This window comes from Pseudopodoces humilis, chromosome 19 (assembly GCF_049639895.1).
Source record: "Pseudopodoces humilis isolate 2021_Gansu_Grassland_sample_001 chromosome 19, ASM4963989v1, whole genome shotgun sequence".
In the NCBI taxonomy this organism is placed as follows: domain Eukaryota; kingdom Metazoa; phylum Chordata; class Aves; order Passeriformes; family Paridae; genus Pseudopodoces; species Pseudopodoces humilis.
The window spans coordinates 1,702,608-1,719,588 of record NC_142218.1 but is presented as its reverse complement, the minus strand read 5'-3'; the positions used below and the strand labels follow the sequence as shown (position 1 = coordinate 1,719,588).

Genomic DNA, 16,981 nt, shown 5'->3' with positions numbered 1-16,981 from the left:
ATTCCTCCCATTCCTTCCTGTTGGTGAGGAAACTTTGCCTCACAGCATGACAGGACAGGGGAGGGGGGAAGGAGCCTGTGGGCAGGAGCTCTCAGAGCCGGGTCACACGGAGGGGATGGCCCACAGGGCTGTCCAAAGGGACCTCCAGGTGTGCCCCCCTCCCCCCCAGGTGTGGTGGGCAGTTTCTGTGTGACACAGTGTCAGTGCAGTGATGTGACAATGCGGTGATGTGACATCTCCGTGATGTAACAATGCCCCATTGCTGGGAGACCTCTGGAGCATGAGGAGTCAGCGTGGGATTGCAGCACCACGAGAGCCTTGGAAGGAGCTCTATCTCACTGCTGGTGTCCTGCCAAAAGGCAGAGGCACTGCTGAGTGCACTGGGAATTAGGGGGAGGAGTGCAGTGGGCTGACAGAGCTTAGCTGGTGAGCCTGAGGCTCTGGGGGCTGCTCTAGGGTCTAAGGACCTGTGCTGTCTTGCACCTGCTGTGTTTACTGAGCTACTGAGTGTCTGTGTCTTCCCAGCTCGGCCCCAGAACTCCATACCTGATGGATTCTTACCTGCTGAACCTTCCACTTGGAGCCAAGATCCATGTGGACCTCAAGTCCAACCCTGTCTTCTGCAGGGGAAAGCTGGGGGAAAAGGTAAAGGAAGGGCAGAAAAACTCTCCTCTTTCATGGGGTCCCCATCATGCACAGAAGTTCTTGTGGCTTCTTCTTCTACAGCAGGATCTGCAGCCCTACAGTCAGGCAGGGTCATGCAGCAGAGGGAAGCTTCAGGCTCCCTGGAACACAGAGAAGCACTTGTCAGTCTCCTCACTGATTTCTGGCACTGTGCTTGTGTGTGGCCAGGCCCCTGCCTGCAGCACGTGGCTGTGCTTGTCTGGGTGCCAGGACAATGAGCCCCTCCAATTCATCCTGCCATGCTGAGCCAGGCTCTAGTGCACCTTTGGGGGAAACTCCAACCTTCTCCTGCTTATTCTCTTGGCATATTTGGAAGAGCTTGGGTTTCCCTGGTTGGGGAATGCAAGCACTGTCCTCCCCTTCCAGCTTGCACTGCACCTTTCCAAGGCAGAGACTTGCTGGAGGCAAAGGCAGAGGCACCTAACACAGCCCTTAGGCCTGCCTAAGCTGAGAAGACTGGTTTCATCCACTCTCCCCATGGATACATTTGAAGCACTGGGCTTGATCTTTTTGGTTGGAAAGTTCATTTCTGGGTAGGTCAGCAGTTCTTCCTGGTGGGCAAACGTGTCTATTTGCTGGTGGGGTTGCTTCTGGGGTTTGTCTTCTCTCCCTCAGCCCAGCCTGGCCCAACACAGCCCCACAGTCTCTATAAGGGTCTCTGTGCCTTCAGAAGGATGGAGAAGAGTGTTGGTCTTCAAAGTATCTTTTCACAAAGTGCTCTTTTCATAAGTCCCGCATAGCACTCCTTTGCAGCTCTTTCCTGCCTCCTTCATACTCTGAGGAATGTCTCTTACAGCTTAATGGGCCATGTCCTTCTTTCAATCTGGATGATCCCTACATCTACCAGCCAAGACTGAAATACAACTGCCTGCATGACCCCCACCTTCGGGACTACCACAAGCGCAAGGACATCCTGCGGATGCTGAAGAGACAAGGCTCTGTCACCAGAGACAACAAGGTAGGTTTGGGTGTTGGGCTGATCAAGAACAGCCCTCTTCAAGCAGGGCTCCCACAGCCCTTGCTGCAGCCTCCTGCTGCTGTCAGAGGGCAGGGCCATGTGCTGGTGTCCCTGGGAGCAGAAGCAGCACCAACATTCCTCTGGCAAGCCCCTTCTCAGCCTGCCCCACACTGCCTGTTCAGCCCTGGCTGGGGGGACATCAGTGCCCCAAACACTGGGGTTTGTGGGGAGGGCTTGGGGACAGCTCCCCTCCCACTGGGGTCGGGCTGTATCAGGGAAGGCCGTCTGCGTGGCTTGACTGGGCTTGGGATTCTGCCCTCGTCCTTCCATAGGTGGTTTGCACTCTGAAGGAGTTCAATGAGTACAGGGAGTACCTGACCAGGATCAAGATGCAATCAGAGAAGATCTTGGGGCAGCAAGAGGTAGGCAAAATGTTGTGTTCATGGGCACTGTGCAGGGCTGTGCTGCTGGGCTAGGTGCTGTGGTGGGGAAAGGACTCCATGGCTGGGAGCGCAGGGCACTGAGCTGGGCACGGGCAGCAGAGCCATGTGCTGGCACACGCAGTGCTGAGGGAAGCCCTTCTCTCTGCCCTTGTGGCCCACCTGAAGCAGAGTGCTGGCCTGGGCCTGTGGGAAGCCTCAGCATGCAGGGGCTGAGTGCTTGTCCAGGCACCATGAGCCACAAGCTGGTGTCACCTTTCAGGAAGGGCTTCTGCCACTTCTAGGCAAATTAAAGGATGGTCCCAAACTGCCAGGAACCACTGACACTTCCTGCTGGGCAGAGCGGTGGACACAGCCTCAGAAACCTTCTTGCCCACATCCACAGAAGAGCAAAGAGACCCCCCTGAAATCACGGAGATTCAGAAGAGAGGAAATAGCTTTGGACGAGGGCCAAACTTACTCCAGAGCTCAGCTGGGTCAGGAAGATGCCAGCACTGCTGCTGACTCCCAGAGGAAGCCAGACAGTGCTGCTGACAGCCTCTTTAAAGCTGTCTTTGAGCAGCTGACCGCAGCAGAAGCCCAGAAGCTCCAAGAGCTGATTGAGGCTGTTGTGCAAGAAGTCTTTGGGAGACTCAGGGTCCCTCAGGATCACTATGTCAGCTTTTTAAGGAGGGCTGCCCGGAAGATCAGAGGAATAGTTTTTGGTGGCTGTGTGAGAACAGAGACACCTCTAGACCACCGTCAAGAAATAGAAATGGTGGCCAAAGAGCTTGTAGCGACAGTGTTGGAGATCTTAGGGAATCGTCTGGAGTCCAAAGCTTCTGAGTCAGGGAGGGCAGCCAGGCGGAAGGAGCAGCCTGTTGATGGAGGAGCCACTCGAGCAGACACATTCAAGGAAGCTGAGAGAGCACATTTACATGCTTGCCTTGACAAACTCATCAGACAAGTAGTTAAGAATGTTCGCTGCCTCCTGAAATCCATGGTAGCTTTGCAGTTTGAAGGAGACTCCAGCTGTGAGTACACCAAAATCCAGAAGCTTCCCAAGGGTAAAGTCTCCAACAGACAAATGCAGCCAGGAATCTCTGGAGCATCTGAAGAACAGGGCCAGGAAGAAAGCACAGGAGTAAAACTGCCTCCCTTAGGACCACAGCTCCAAGCAGAAGGGACTGGCTATGCCAAACCCATGGAGCCTGAGGATCCTGCAACAGTGAAGGAGAGCTTGGTGAGAGAAGTGAATCCAACAACCTTAGGAAATACTGTGGACATAAGGACCATGGCAAATCAGATTGTTCAGTCTCTACTGGACCAGACTGGTCAACATGGGCATGCGCCGACCCCTAGACAAAATTTTCAAGGATCTGTCCCAAACCCAGCCACATCCCAAGGCAGAGAAGAGAGCTGTGCTGCTGAGAACACTCTCCCGTCCGTGGACCCACAATTTTCCCAACAGCCTGTCCCTCCGGAAGGTCCAAAGCCCTCTGCCCAGTCTGGAGCACGGCGCAGATCAGTGCACCCACAGCTCGCCTAAGGCGAGTGAGGTGTGTGGCAGGAGAGCTTTAGGGCCTCCAGACAGCAAATCTCACACCCTTGCTCAATCAATAAAGAGTTTACTCCTAAGGCCTTGCTTGTGCTTCCTCCAAACCAGGCCAAACTGCATCTGCTCATTTTCCCTGCTGTAACCTGTCCCATCCTTTTCCCTTCTACAACCTCAACCATGCTGCAAGGCAATTTTACAGGGAATCTGGGCTAGGGAGACGAGGAGTACCCAGCATTTTTGTCTTGTACAGCAAGCTTTGCTGTTGGGCGAGTGGAGGGATGTGTCCCATTGGAGGCAGCCTGGCTTTCACCTTGTGTGAAGGACAATGATGTCTTTGCCCTCCTTTTTGTAGGGCCCTTTCTCCTCAGACCAAGCTGCCCCAGAAGCTCTGCAGAAGCATTTGCTGTCCCTGTGCTGGGTGAGCAACAGCAGCTCCCAGAGGAGGGAGGCAGGGAAAAGGTGGAGACCCGAAGTTTGTTCTGAGTTTTTTCCTTTTTTTCCAAACCCTGCCCTGGATTGGACTAACCCACATGCCCCTGGGGTAGTGTAGTGCAGCTGCTCGGCAGCGGTGGTCTGTGAGAGAGGGCTGGTCTGGCACGGCAGGTGGAACGGCGCCACTGCGGGGAGGTTAAACGGGCTGGAAGCCGGGATGCCAGGGCACAGCTGCCATCAAGGGCCTGTCCTTTCCCCTGGTGATAAGGAATAGCTGGGGACCTAAGGAAGGCAGCGGCTCCCGCCGCTTCCCCCGCCACTGGGGCTGGGCCTGCCCCGCAGGAAGGGCTTGGGGCCCGCCCGGCAGCCGCGGTCTGCGGCCGGCAGGGCTCGGCTCCATCTCCCGCCTCAGTGCTCCTGCGGGCCCTGCTCCCCTCGGGGGCCGGGCAGGGCCTCGCACACGTCCCGCTCCCGCCGAGGCTGCCTCGCCTCTTCTCCGGCTGCAGCCCGGGTCCCTCAAGGCACCCGTGTCCCGCATTTACCTCATCAATGTGTGTCACTATCTAAAAGAGAGGGTGCCAAGAGGCTGGAGCCGGGCCCTGCTCAGCACTGACCAGCAATGGGACAAGAGGCAACGAGCAAAAACACTTAACCAGGAAGTTCCACAGAACATGAAGAAGAAATTCCTGTGAGGAGACTGAGCACAGGAACAGATTGTCCAGAGAAGGTGTGGAATCTTCCTCACTGGAGATATTCCAGAACTGCCTGGACACAATCCTGTGCCACTTGCTCTGGGATGACCTCTGTTGAGCAGGGAAGTTGGGTCAGATGAGCCACTGTGGTCCTTTCCAGCCTGACCCATCCTGGGATTCTATGGGAGCAGGAGCCCGGTGGTATCATCAGCCCCTCATGCCAGCCTAGGGAGCTGTGGGACCATCAGGCTTGCCCTGCCCTGAAGGTGTTGCAGGGAAGATGTTGCCAAGCAAGCGAAATTATGCACAAGAAATATTCACTTGTTAGGTTTGCATAGTTTTATTGCAACTTTGCTGCTTTCAGACAACTTGATGTGTGAAATACACAGTCACCAATAAAACTGAACAAAGACATCAGAGCAAAACTACTAATATAAATGGGCCAGCTGAGCTGGATGTGTCTCACTGAGGAGGCACACCTCCCCCTAAAATGCACACACTTTTATGCCCTTCACCCAGCTGGGTTCTCAATAACTCACAGTCTTCCTAACCACCTACCACACTCAAACCAACACTTCCTTTCCTCTCCCCTTTCTCTCCCTAGTGACAAGCACTGATTCACTCCCCTTTTCCTCCTGCCCCACACTCATGAGGCCTAACACCGTGCTAGCTACATCTTTGCCTATGTGACATAAGTGTACGTTCTTATGGCTGAAACAATGGCTGAAGCAAAACATTATTGTATCTCTCACAATCCACCCCCTTTTTATTTATCACCTTTTTGCTGAAGCCCTTGGTTTGGTTATCTCTCTGGCCACTGTGGGCCAGTCCCTGTTTGTGAAGAGGTTATATTCAAATGTAACAATTACACTCCAGTGCTAGTATTTTGCAAACTCATTCTTGTGCTGAGCTATGCTTATTCTAAAATTTTAAGTTTGCATTTCCTGCTGAGACCCATAGCTTTGCTCTAACCTGTGTAGAATTAGCTGTAGGTCTTCTTGTTTCTCTCTCTTTTGATCTTGCCTCCTTAGAACCATAATCTTCTGGGTTCCTGTTCTTTGACTAGCATCATTTGTTTCAGGAGCTGGCAACCATTCCTCCTTTACCAGGTAAGGTAATCCAAACAGTATTTCATAAGGAGATACTCCCATATCTTTCCTGGGAGTGGTTCTAATGATGTAATGCTAAAGGTAAACACTTGGTCCACGGTAGTTTAGTTTCTATCATTAATTTAGTTACATGGATTTTAATTGTAGCATTCATCCTTTCAGCATGTCCCAAACTCTGAGGATGCCAAGGAGTGTGGAAGTTCCAATTTATATCTAAAGCCACACGCAGAGCCTGTAAGATTTTTGAGGTGAAGTAAGTCCCTTTATCGGAGTCTATCACATTGGGCCAGAGTTTATCTGGCTCTACCACTTCAGCTTGCGCCAGGAGTGGGTCACACCCCAGGAGCAGGATGACCCAAGGTGCGACTAGAGCTCTACTGCTTTTTGCCTGTCTGCGCTCTGAGGAGGCACAAGAGGGAGGTCTTTTGCATGGGATAATAGAGGATTTCTTCCTCTGAGGAATCTTGGGGGCAAAAGACAGAAAATGCGAGTGTGCAACAGCTGAAATAGGGAGGCGGTTCAAAGGGAGGGTACAAAGCATCAGCTAATCGGAGATATCCTGGGGAGGGTAAAAGGCAGGGTTCACAAAATCATTGTTTAATGGGAGGGAAGGAGGAAAATTAGGTCACATGGACTAATCAAACATCGAAGTTTAGGGGATTTCCAAAGTGGAATTCCAAGCATGTGGTGGGCCCAAGACAGAATTGACAGGAGACACAGGATAGATTGACAACAATAGTGGGGTGGGAGCATCTCATCTGCACCAAATCATCAACTTAGGCAATAACAGAACATACCATTAACAAGAAACACACTGCAACAGGAGTCTATTCTCTTGATTACTTCGTGTTCAGGAATGATCTGTTTGAACAGAATTTTAGCCACCTTATAAGTGGTAGCTGTTGCAGTGGGAAAAGCCTCTACCCAGTGGGTAAGATGATCGACTATTTGCAGTAGGAATCTCCATCGCTGTACCTTGGGGAGTTCAGTACAATCTACCTGTATATTCTGGAAAGGTCTAAGAGCCAAGGTCCTTCCCCCACTACAGGTTTTTCTCATCACTTTCTTATTTATCTTGTAACAAATGGAGCATTGTTCAGTCACTATTTGGCTGCTGTATAGAATGCCTCACAGCAACAAGTTCTTAAAAATTGATCACAATAGTGCTTGAGTTCTCCAGTGTGTTCCTTGGTGCAGCTTAATTAATATTTGTCTAGTAATGGCTTTATTCAATATTTGTCTCCCATCTGGAAACAGCCACCATACTTCTTGAGTATTTACACCTTCCATTTTCTGTATGAATTCCTCTTCCATCTTAGTAAACAGTGGGATTTTTTTATTCTTTTTTTTCACTTTGCAGATAGTTATTAAAGCAAGCATTTTGGTTTATTTTTCAATGGCAGCTTCCTTAGCTAGTTCATCAGCCAAGTGATTTCCCCTTATTTCCATGGTCCCTCCTTTCTGATGCCCCATTACATGAACTACAACAATCTCCTCTGGCAAGTCAAGAGCTTCCAGAACCTCTAAGACTAGCTGCTCATGTAGTAACTCCTTTGCTCTAGAGAAAATTAATCCATGCTCTTTCCGGATTTTCCCAAAACTTTTACTTAGTTCACCACAGGGAAAAGGAATCCTTCCCCTTTAACTCAAATTATTTTGGTCTGTTCTGTTCCTGCTTCACATCCTTGTGGGATTTTCATTATACTCAATCTCTCAGCCCCCAAATCTACCATAAATATGTATTCTTCTTCCTGTGGTCCTAATTTTAAATTTATCAAGGGCTTTTCATAGTATTTGGACCCCAGGAAGTAGAGCCCCTGACATTTTTAATGCTAGGAGTAATTTTCTGACTCCATCATTTGGAAAACTTTCTTCTGCAACATGGGACACTATTTTTTAAAGTGTCCTGTGGAAAATAAAATTCTAAAGTTATGAATTGTTGAATTTAATCACTGTTGATATTTGTTTGATTGGTTGTTGGAGTTTTTAATGCCTTTACCCCTGTTTGCTTTCTCCCTTCTTTACCACTGGTTACTTTTCCCCTACATTGTATTCCCTTCTAATCAGGTATTGCCTGCACTGCTCCCCAAAACAGTGCCCGAGGCTGTATGCACACAAGGTTGGACTGAGTGCTGCTGGGAGACAAAAACCCCTAACGACAACGAGCCAACAGGAAAATAAAGGACCAAAAGGACATATCCCGGCAAACTAAGAAGGAAGACCATCTTCCTACACCACCTGAGCCTGCTTAAAAGTGGTTGCCATGATCTCAAGAGGACTGGAACAGAGTGACCCCTCTGGACTACGAGTTGGTAAAGCAGCCTTCCTAGGGACTCCCGTGAGGAAGGAAGGCCCAGTGCTGCCCTAGTGACAAAGCTGCACGGATCCTCCTCCTCTGCCACGTCCAGTGGGAGCAGTGGTGGTGTGCATGGCCCCTCGGGCCCCCACCCCAGAGCTGTGTCGTTCAATAAAGGCCTTTCTAAAAAGAGCTGGTTTCCTGCCCTGTTCATAACATGTCCCACTTTGCCACAATGGAAGCACTTTTTGGGACCAGTCTTCGCTGCAGCTAACTCTCATCCTCTTTCTCAAGGTGTCATTAAATTGCTACGTCCTCTTTTCTGCACAACTCACCTTTCTCTGTCCGCTAATCTTCCTCTCCCTCTCCTCATCCTCAGGCTGTCGTTTGACAACTTGGTCTACCATTGCCACTATTAACCTAGCTTTACTTTTCTGCTTTTCATCATCTCTCCTAATATACACCCTCTGGGTGTCCAGTAGCAACTCGTTCAATCCTCTATCATGCTAATCATCCACATCCTCTTACTTCTTTGTATCAGGCCAGGCATTAGTGATAAAATTAATCTTTAACATTTCCTGACCAATATCACTCTCAGGATTAACTCCTGCATATTGCTGCATGTTCTTTCTAAGCCTCTGTAGCCACACAGTAGGTAATCCGTTTTTTGCTGATTTTCAAATGCCTTCTGAAAATTCTGCCCCTTTGGCAGTCTTTTGCCTTCTCTCCATTCTTCTTACTAGGCCTATTTCCCATCTCTTAGGATGTCACAGGACACCTTCCATCTGGAACTCTCTCACTTTGTCCCTTCACCCACTGGTCTCTTCGCAGAGGGATGGACCTGCAGTTAGGACTCCACAGTCGCTTTGCAGATAAATCTGTGTCTCAGACATGCATTCAGTCCTGCTATCCCAGCTGCCCATGCAGTACTTAACAGTCACTTTTCTTACCTGGGTTCTGTGCTCAGATATTACCAGCTGTGGCACATACACTCTAGTTTTTTCTCCTTTTCTCACTTCTCTTCCCTCATTTGTTTTGGGAGTCCTCCATCCAAGCCTCACCTGCAGCCCTCACAGGGCATGACAACACGTCTGGCTGGGGCTGCTGAAATCAGCAGGGCACACCTTCTGTTCCCATTGCCCTGCTCCGCAGATTCAGAGATCAAGCCTCCCTGATGAGTCCCCAAATTGTGAGAAATACACAGTCACTGATAAAACTGAACAAGACATCAAACAAAACTGTTATAAGTAATCTTTATTAAGTCTGGGAGATTAATTAAAGCTGTTATTTAAGTGTTAATTTGGGTTGATGTTACGGGCTACAAAAGTTACAAAGAGATAAACGTTAATTATTAATTTTGTCTGATTTTGATGTAAAGTTGCCAAGTTGATGGCTGGTATTATTGTTAATGGCTTATTTGGGGCTGAGACTGGGTTGGGGTCTGGCAGTTGGAATATGGTGGATTGGTAAGAAACATTGGGGCTTGCAGGGGCCTGGAATAGCAGAAGGAAAGAACATTTAAGAACATGAGGTAATGAAGGTCTTGTCAACACCTTAAGTGATGATCGGAAGAAGAATCCACCAACCACACGACACATTGAGAAAATAATTGGACCAGGATGAATGCTGTTATAGACCAACCAAGGCCCGGGGAAGCAGTCGATCCTGAAGAGGATCCAAAACAGATTCAGTCCAGTCCAGGACAAGGGGAAGGGTATAAATCAGGGTGTTGGATGGTATTGGGAGCTTTTTTGTTGGGGAAACCTGTTTGTGGTGTTTGTTTTTATCCCAGCTTGTAGTGTGGGGTATGCAAGCTTAGCTTCTCCCTTCGGCCACAGCTCACTTTTAATAAACAAGCCAGACTTTTCTCTCCATCCAAAAGTCTCAGGTCTCGTTTATAACAAAACTACTTATTAATAATATAAACAAGTCAGCTGAGCTGGATATGTCTCACTAAGGAGACACACCTCCCCCTAAAATGGACACACTTTTATGCCCTTCCCCAGCTGGTGGGGGGGTCCCTTGTCCCCTTTCCCATTGGCTGAGTTCTCAATAACTCACATTCTTTCCAAATGCTTACCACGCTCAAACCAACACCTCCTTTCCTCTCCCCTTTCTCTCCCTAGTGACAAGCAGTCCCCTTTTCATCCTGCCCCATGTTCACAAGGCCTAGCCTCGTGCTAGCTACATCTTTGCCTATGTGACATAGGCATGTACATTCTCATGGCTGAAACAATGGCTGAAGTAAAGCATCATTTTATCTCTCCCAGTTCCAAGAACAGACTCGCTTATACAGGCAGGTTGCTGTCAGTTCTCTTGCTCATGTCTTCAAAGTCACCTTTAGACTGGAGTTTCTTTGAACACAACATGCCCTGCACACTTTAAATCAGAGCAGAATCATATCTGTATCCATGAATTTGAGCAAGACCTGTTGGCTATACTTGTGAAGCACTCAATCTTGAGTAAGACTGCAATCCCTGCAATAAATAAAAATATGAGTCTCTTTAATGACAAACTCATAAATTGTCTCAATATTAAGGCAACAGAAGGAAATAGATTTGACAAGCAGTTTCACCAGTCTATCTCTTTAAGGCCTATTGTATTTGTACTAAGGCTTTGAAGTTTCAAAATTTGGCTTCTGTTGTTCTGTTGTTCTATTGTGATCTGTAAGACTGAAACAATAAATTTCATCCAAATCTTACCCCCTGTGGCTGACCTGGAGCAACCTGCAACTGTTACATTTTCTGGGACTGCTTCCCTATTCAAATGTCCCTCTTGGAGTAATGCAATCCAAGTGGGGGTGGCAGTCAGAGGTTTTGGAGTGTACAGGCAACCTGTGTCAGCTGGAGGTCGACACCTTTGGCCAGTGCAGGGACTCCCACTAATGACAGACTCAACACATTTATAGGGAAAAGGACAAAAGGATGAAAGGCTTTAATTGCCATTATTTACTACACAGCAGAACTGTTAATATAGTGCCCTTCTTATTAAATCAGTTATATCAGAGCTATCTTTTCATTCTCTAGTTGAAAAGATAGCTCTGGTATCTAATCTATCTATCTATCTATCTATCTATCTATCTATCTATCTATCTATCTATCTATCTGTCTATCTAATGAATGTTACTCACTCATTCCAACAACCATGGGCAATCTGTTTCACCCAGTCTTGAGGGGTATCCTTGAGGGATGTCCCCTCCCAAGGGAAGGATTTTCACACACCTTAGAGAGGTAGATGAGAAACCCCTGCTGTGAAAATGTGGGATTGATCTGTTATAGTATAAAGTGATTGACTGTCAGTCAGACATGATTTTAGTTCAGGTGCTGTCATGCCTGCTTAGCAAAATAGTGCTGAAACAGAAGTTATTAGCTCTTTCATTTCTTCTACTTGACACTTGTGACTTTTCCTTGTCTTGGTCTGCAGGCCCCTGCTGATGCCAGCCTTGGTCAGGAAGCACTCATCTAATTTTGTGCTACTTCAGGTCTAATTTCAGGTACTTGGTCTCAGCACCTTTCAGCACTAAAACCAGCAGAGCCTCCTTGCTCAGTCCATCGCTGATAACTTGTAAATAAGACAAAGTTTGAGCTGCTCTAGCCCAGCTCAAGCACAGCATCCTGCTACACCCACCCTGTGAGTACAGACAATCTTTGCCTCATGGTAGCTGTCACCTCAGTTTTCATGGACATTTCTTCTCTCTTCAAGGACCAAGCAGTATTAGACCATATTTGTTGGTTTTACTCCCTGGGGCCCAATCAGTGAGATATTTGGGGGCAATTTTACAGTGTTTTTGATATTTATTTTAGATACTTAGTTTAGACATTTGATTTAGATAGGAGTATGCTAAGCACCCTTGCACACTCCAGGATACATAAGGCCACAAGGTGTGTCCTGGTTTTTTAACTAGTTTTATAATTTTTGATTTACAGTGGTTTAGGTTCAGGGTGAGACCAGTGATCTTCCATGTTTTGTGTTTCTGTTTTGGTTGTGTTTTCTGTAGGCTTCTGAAACTTCTGCCTGATGCAGGACCACCTGTGAGCTGCAGACAAGGGCATCTTGTAGAGAGTTACAGATTGGCCCATGTGACCTGTTGGGTTTGCAAGCCCATGCTTAGGGTGGCCTCTGAGGCATCTGAAGGATGCTGCTATTGATGGCAGTGTTTTGTGTGTTGCCATCAACAGTGATTGAACTGTAAAATAAACTAAGGTAGCTTGGCAGATGCACCAGAGAAACTGGTTCATTTTCAGAAATTAGAATGTAGGCAATACCCATCTGGAACTATTTCTGTCTCGGTGGCCATTAGGGTCAGTAGCCACCTGTGAGAGTGGTCCTTGGACAGCTGTTAAGAGTCCTAAGTACAAACGGAATTAGGGGTAATTTGACCATGACTGGCTGGCCCACATTCGTATTGTCCTGAAAGGATTCAGTTTTATTCTTTGGACCTCATTTGAAAGATCTGGGGCTCAAGAAAGCCAGAGGTACAGGCCTGCCCATTGGTCCCTATTGTTATTTATCTGACACAGGGTGTAACCTTTCATCCCATCCAGGTTTCTGTGCTTTCAGAAAATGTTTTAACAAACCGTTTGCACACTGCACCACCACATTTCCCTTGGGATAGTAGAGTGTATGAAAAAAACACTCAGTACTGTAATTTCTGGCCCAATCCAGTACCAGGACTCTTGTGGCGTGTTATCCGTTATTGCTATATAAGCAATATGTAATATTAGGTATTGTTTATATGATCTGAAACAGGTGAAAAAGTGACCTGATTGCAGAGCCCTGACACAGCAGCTTTAGCACTGGCGTGTTTTGGCAGCCAGGTGGAGCCAAGGTAGTGCTTCCCCTTTGGTCATGCTGACACCTCCTCAGGGTCCTTAGAGCCCATGGGTGGCCACCTGACAGGCTGAGTGACAGCTGCAGCCTCCAAACACCTCTTGCCTTCTCTTTGCTCCACAGAAGGGCAGGGACCTGCCCCACCCCCCCCTTGAAATCAGGGAGATTTAGAAGAGGGAAAATAGCTTTGAATGAAGGCCAAACCTACTCCAGAGCTGAGCTGGGCACTGCTGCTGACTCCCAGAAGAAGCTGGACAACACTGCTGACAGCCTCTTTAAAGCTGACCGCAGCAGAAGCCCAGAAGCTCCAAGAGCTGATTGAGACTGTTGTACCTGAAGTCTTTGGGAAGCTCAGGATCACTATGTCAGCTTTTTAAGGAGGGCTGCCTGGAAGATTAGAGGAATAGTTTTTGGTGGCTGTGTGAGAAAAGAGACACCTCTAGACCACCATCAAGAAATGGAAATGGTGGCCAAAGAGCTTGTAGTGACAGTGATGGAGGTCTTAGGAAATCATCTGGAGTCCAAAGCTTCTGAAATCAAGTGACAGACTGGACTGATGCTGAAAATAGTGGCAAGCATCAGCACCTTATTATTATCCAGTAGAACTTGTTATGCCTTCCTTCTTACATGCATAACACCTGCATGCCCTTTTACTCTTTTGTGATTGTCAATATACATCAGCATTCCAGCTTCTTCTCCTTCAATGCTGTTCACCTGTCTTACACAGTTGCAGCCCATTAGGGATGAGGCTGGCTGCAGCCCCTTTCCTAATGTCCCATAATCTATTTTACCACAATTCCCCCTTTTCTTTTAAATTGAAAATGCTGTGTTTACCTTCCTCTGCAGGGCCCTTTGCAGAAAAGACAGCAAACACAGTACAAAGCAGCTCTTATATAATTCCCATTAGCTCTGGAATGCATCTGTGAATTGACCCTGATTCATTCACACAGCACAAATCATCGAACTCTTTACACACCTATGCCTATGAGATATTAGCAGGAATTTCGTAGTTACATGATTTTCTAAAGTAACATGCAAAAGTAAGCCAGGGGCTCTACATTCCTATCATCTGAACATTTTTGCTATTCCAGGGAGTCAGGTGAGCCACAGCCAGGTTCATTGCTCCAAGGGGTGTTACCCAATTCAGGTCAAAAGCAACAAGCAGACAACCACAAAACTCCAGCATCTGTAGAGACACAGCCATATCCAGGTCCCCAAGTAACTAGATCCCATGGGCCCTCCCAGGCTCATGTTTGCAAATTATGAACCCAGACTGGAGCAGGGCTATGGGTCCTGTCACTTGAAGACTGTAACAACAAAAAATGTGTTAGAATAACAGGTATTGTACACGAGGGAGGAATAGTAAGATGGTTCAGTGTAAACATATCTTTCCAAACTCTTTCCTGCAGGGTTTCACCTTGCATTTCTCCTTTCTATTTCTGAAGGAAATCTTTAAGTGTAAAATGAAAACACTCTGATGGTTTGACCAGAGTGAACACCCCAAAGCTGCAAGAACTGTTGGGTGCACTGAGCTACATAACCAGGACCATCATCAGTCTTTACACCATATAAAGGCTGCAAAACCACTATGCCAATGCAAAACTACATATTTTGCCTGTTCTCCTGCATGTACAGAAGCCAAACAGGCCTTAGAAATAAATGTCCACAGAAAAATGTACATATTTGAGGTGAACAAATTCTGAAACATGAGTAACATCAGATTGCCATAGCCAAAGAGCTTGTAGCCCTCTGGGGTTCATTCCATCCTGAGGCATGGTGACATGTTGCTGACAATCAGAGCATGAGGCAATGGTATCATGTGCTGCTGCAGATGTAAGATGGAATTGATGTCATAGGGCACAAGCCCCTTCATGGAAAAATTTATGTCAGTGAATTCCCTGTTGTAATGTATCTGGTACCAGGGCAGCCCACACTGGGGCTGTCAGCTCATCTGCATGGGTGTTTCCTTCTACAGTGAACCCAGGAAAGTTAGTATGACTACAAACATGAAGAATGTAAAACAGTGCAGGTCATTGGCATAAAGTATGCCATGATGGTTTTAGCAAATAAAACAATCCCTTATTATTTACCTCTTTCAAAAAGCACAATCTAAGCAATGACCTATGTTCATACATACTGAGAATCACATACAACATTTAAATTCTTATAAAGCCAGGATTCAAAAGCCATTTTAACTGCTCGTAATTCTGCCAGTTGGGATCTGTCTTGGTGGTCTACAAGGTCATGCCACTGATCTCCCTCCTTCCAGGTGACAACTGCTTTTCCAGTCTGTCCTGATCCATCAGTAAAAACCATGTGCCCTTGTAAGGGGGGTCAATGAATACAGCAATGATTCCACAATTTACAATTGGAGATGCAGTTGCAAAAATTTATGTGCAGAGTGATGGAATTATATTTTTCCTGGGAACTCTACCATGGCCATTTGTAAAACAGAACTATTGGCCATATACCAGTCCCAGTATTCAAAGGTTAAGGGTACAGTCATAATGGCTGGCTTTTGCACCGATAGTTGGACACACCCATTGTCTGGCTTTACAAATTACATGAGCAATCAGCTCTAAGTGGATGGTAACTGTTTTCCTGCATTGATATGACAGAAATACCCTTCTAAAAAATGTAAAGGATCCTGCCAACTGTCATGCCATTGGGCTATGAGGCCTACAGAATGGTCCTGAGACAGTAAAATGTATACACTGAGAGGTATGGTGGTAAGCACTCTCCAGGCTTTTCTCCCTTGTATTGCTAATTCTACTTGCTTTAATGCCTCAGGTGCTCCTGGTAACAAGCTCCTGGAAGATAACAAGGAGGGATGACCTTTTAGTAAATCAAAAAGTGGTGCCAACATTACGTTCTATAATCCCGAAACCAGTCTGATCCACTTAATTGTACCTAACAATTTTTGCAAGTTATTCCATATTTGTATAGAATGCTGAACAGTCACCGTCTGAGGTTCAACAGTTTGGTCTGAAGTTTTCACTCCTAAATACTTCCAGGGAGCTTGCCACTGTACTTTCTCAGGAGCAACACACAAACCATAACTTGTTAAAGCCTCTTGCATTACAGGCATTACCACATTGAGCTATTCTACAGCTGGCACAGTTGAAAACTGCTCCTGTTGCCCCAATCCCTTGGAATGAAATGTTGAGGGTGTTTGCTCTTCCTTCCTGATGGAGAGCACATCCTCATGGCACTGCCTAAATCCTGCTTAGCATTGACTTGAAATCCTGGCTGCAGTTCTGGCAGCTCGTGCCCAAAGGAACACGGGAGTGGAGCTGCCAGAGGTCGGGGAAGGGCAGAAAGGAAGCTGGGATGGGCTGAGCGAGCTGGGAAAGAGGCAGCGTCAAGGGGGGCCCAGCCAAGGTCTGCAGCAGCCCGAGAGGCAGAGAGAGAGAGAGAGGGGCAGCACGTGCCTGCCCCTGCAGCAGGAGTCCAGATCTGGTATGAGAAGCAAACCAAGAGAGGCAATGAGTGAGTCTTCTTCTCCCTGTTTTGGCAGCATGAACGGGAATTGTACCAACAGCAGCTGAGAGATCTGGAAATGAAGAATGAAATGGGTGCAAAGTCAAAAGGAAACATCCAACATTTGGACACTGAGAGGAAAGCCAGGCAGGATGAGTTACAGCATGGGACTGCTGCTTTGAAGGAATGGAGAGAGAATGCTCCAACTGAGAGAGGGATTGAGTGACTCTCTTTGTCTCATTTTTGCATCAGGAACCCGGGGCAGGAGGCCTGAGCAGGTTGGAACAAGGGCGTCAGTCAGCACTTCCTGACCACGGCACTACTGCCCCACAAACCTGCAGTGACAAAACTGCAGCTTCTGCCTGAGAATTCCAGACTCTGCAGCACTTGAGCCGGGCCTTGTGCCCCTCTCAGGTGTCCCTGCTGCACTCGCAGCTGGCCACGAGAGCAGCAACACAGGCAGGACAGCACCAAACTGTCAGGGGAGCAGCCAGGAGCCCTCCTGTGCCTCAGCAGCTGCTGC

At 47.5% G+C, this 16,981-nt stretch overlaps 1 protein-coding gene across 1 annotated transcript; it reads left to right on the top strand.

Annotated features, from left to right (window-relative positions):
- The first annotated feature begins 549 nt into the window (after positions 1 to 549).
- Positions 550 to 3,610, top strand: FSIP2 (fibrous sheath interacting protein 2). Its single transcript, XM_088064747.1, has 4 exons — positions 550 to 655; positions 1,407 to 1,642; positions 1,975 to 2,064; positions 2,345 to 3,610. Exons 1-4 carry the CDS (start codon positions 550 to 552, stop codon positions 3,608 to 3,610), a joined length of 1,698 nt encoding a protein of 565 aa, XP_087920873.1.
- The last annotated feature ends 13,371 nt before the right edge of the window (positions 3,611 to 16,981 follow it).

Bases quoted from the DNA above. Each gene is read 5' to 3' on its own strand.
- FSIP2 (XM_088064747.1), top strand. From the start codon at position 550: ATGGATTCTTACCTGCTGAACCTTCCACTTGGAGCCAAGATCCATGTG. The intron at 656-1,406 runs GGCAGAAAAACT...CAAAGTGCTCTT, and splicing joins GGGGGAAAAGGTAAAGGAAG to TTCATAAGTCCCGCATAGCA. The intron at 1,643-1,974 runs GTAGGTTTGGGT...GTCCTTCCATAG, and splicing joins CTGTCACCAGAGACAACAAG to GTGGTTTGCACTCTGAAGGA.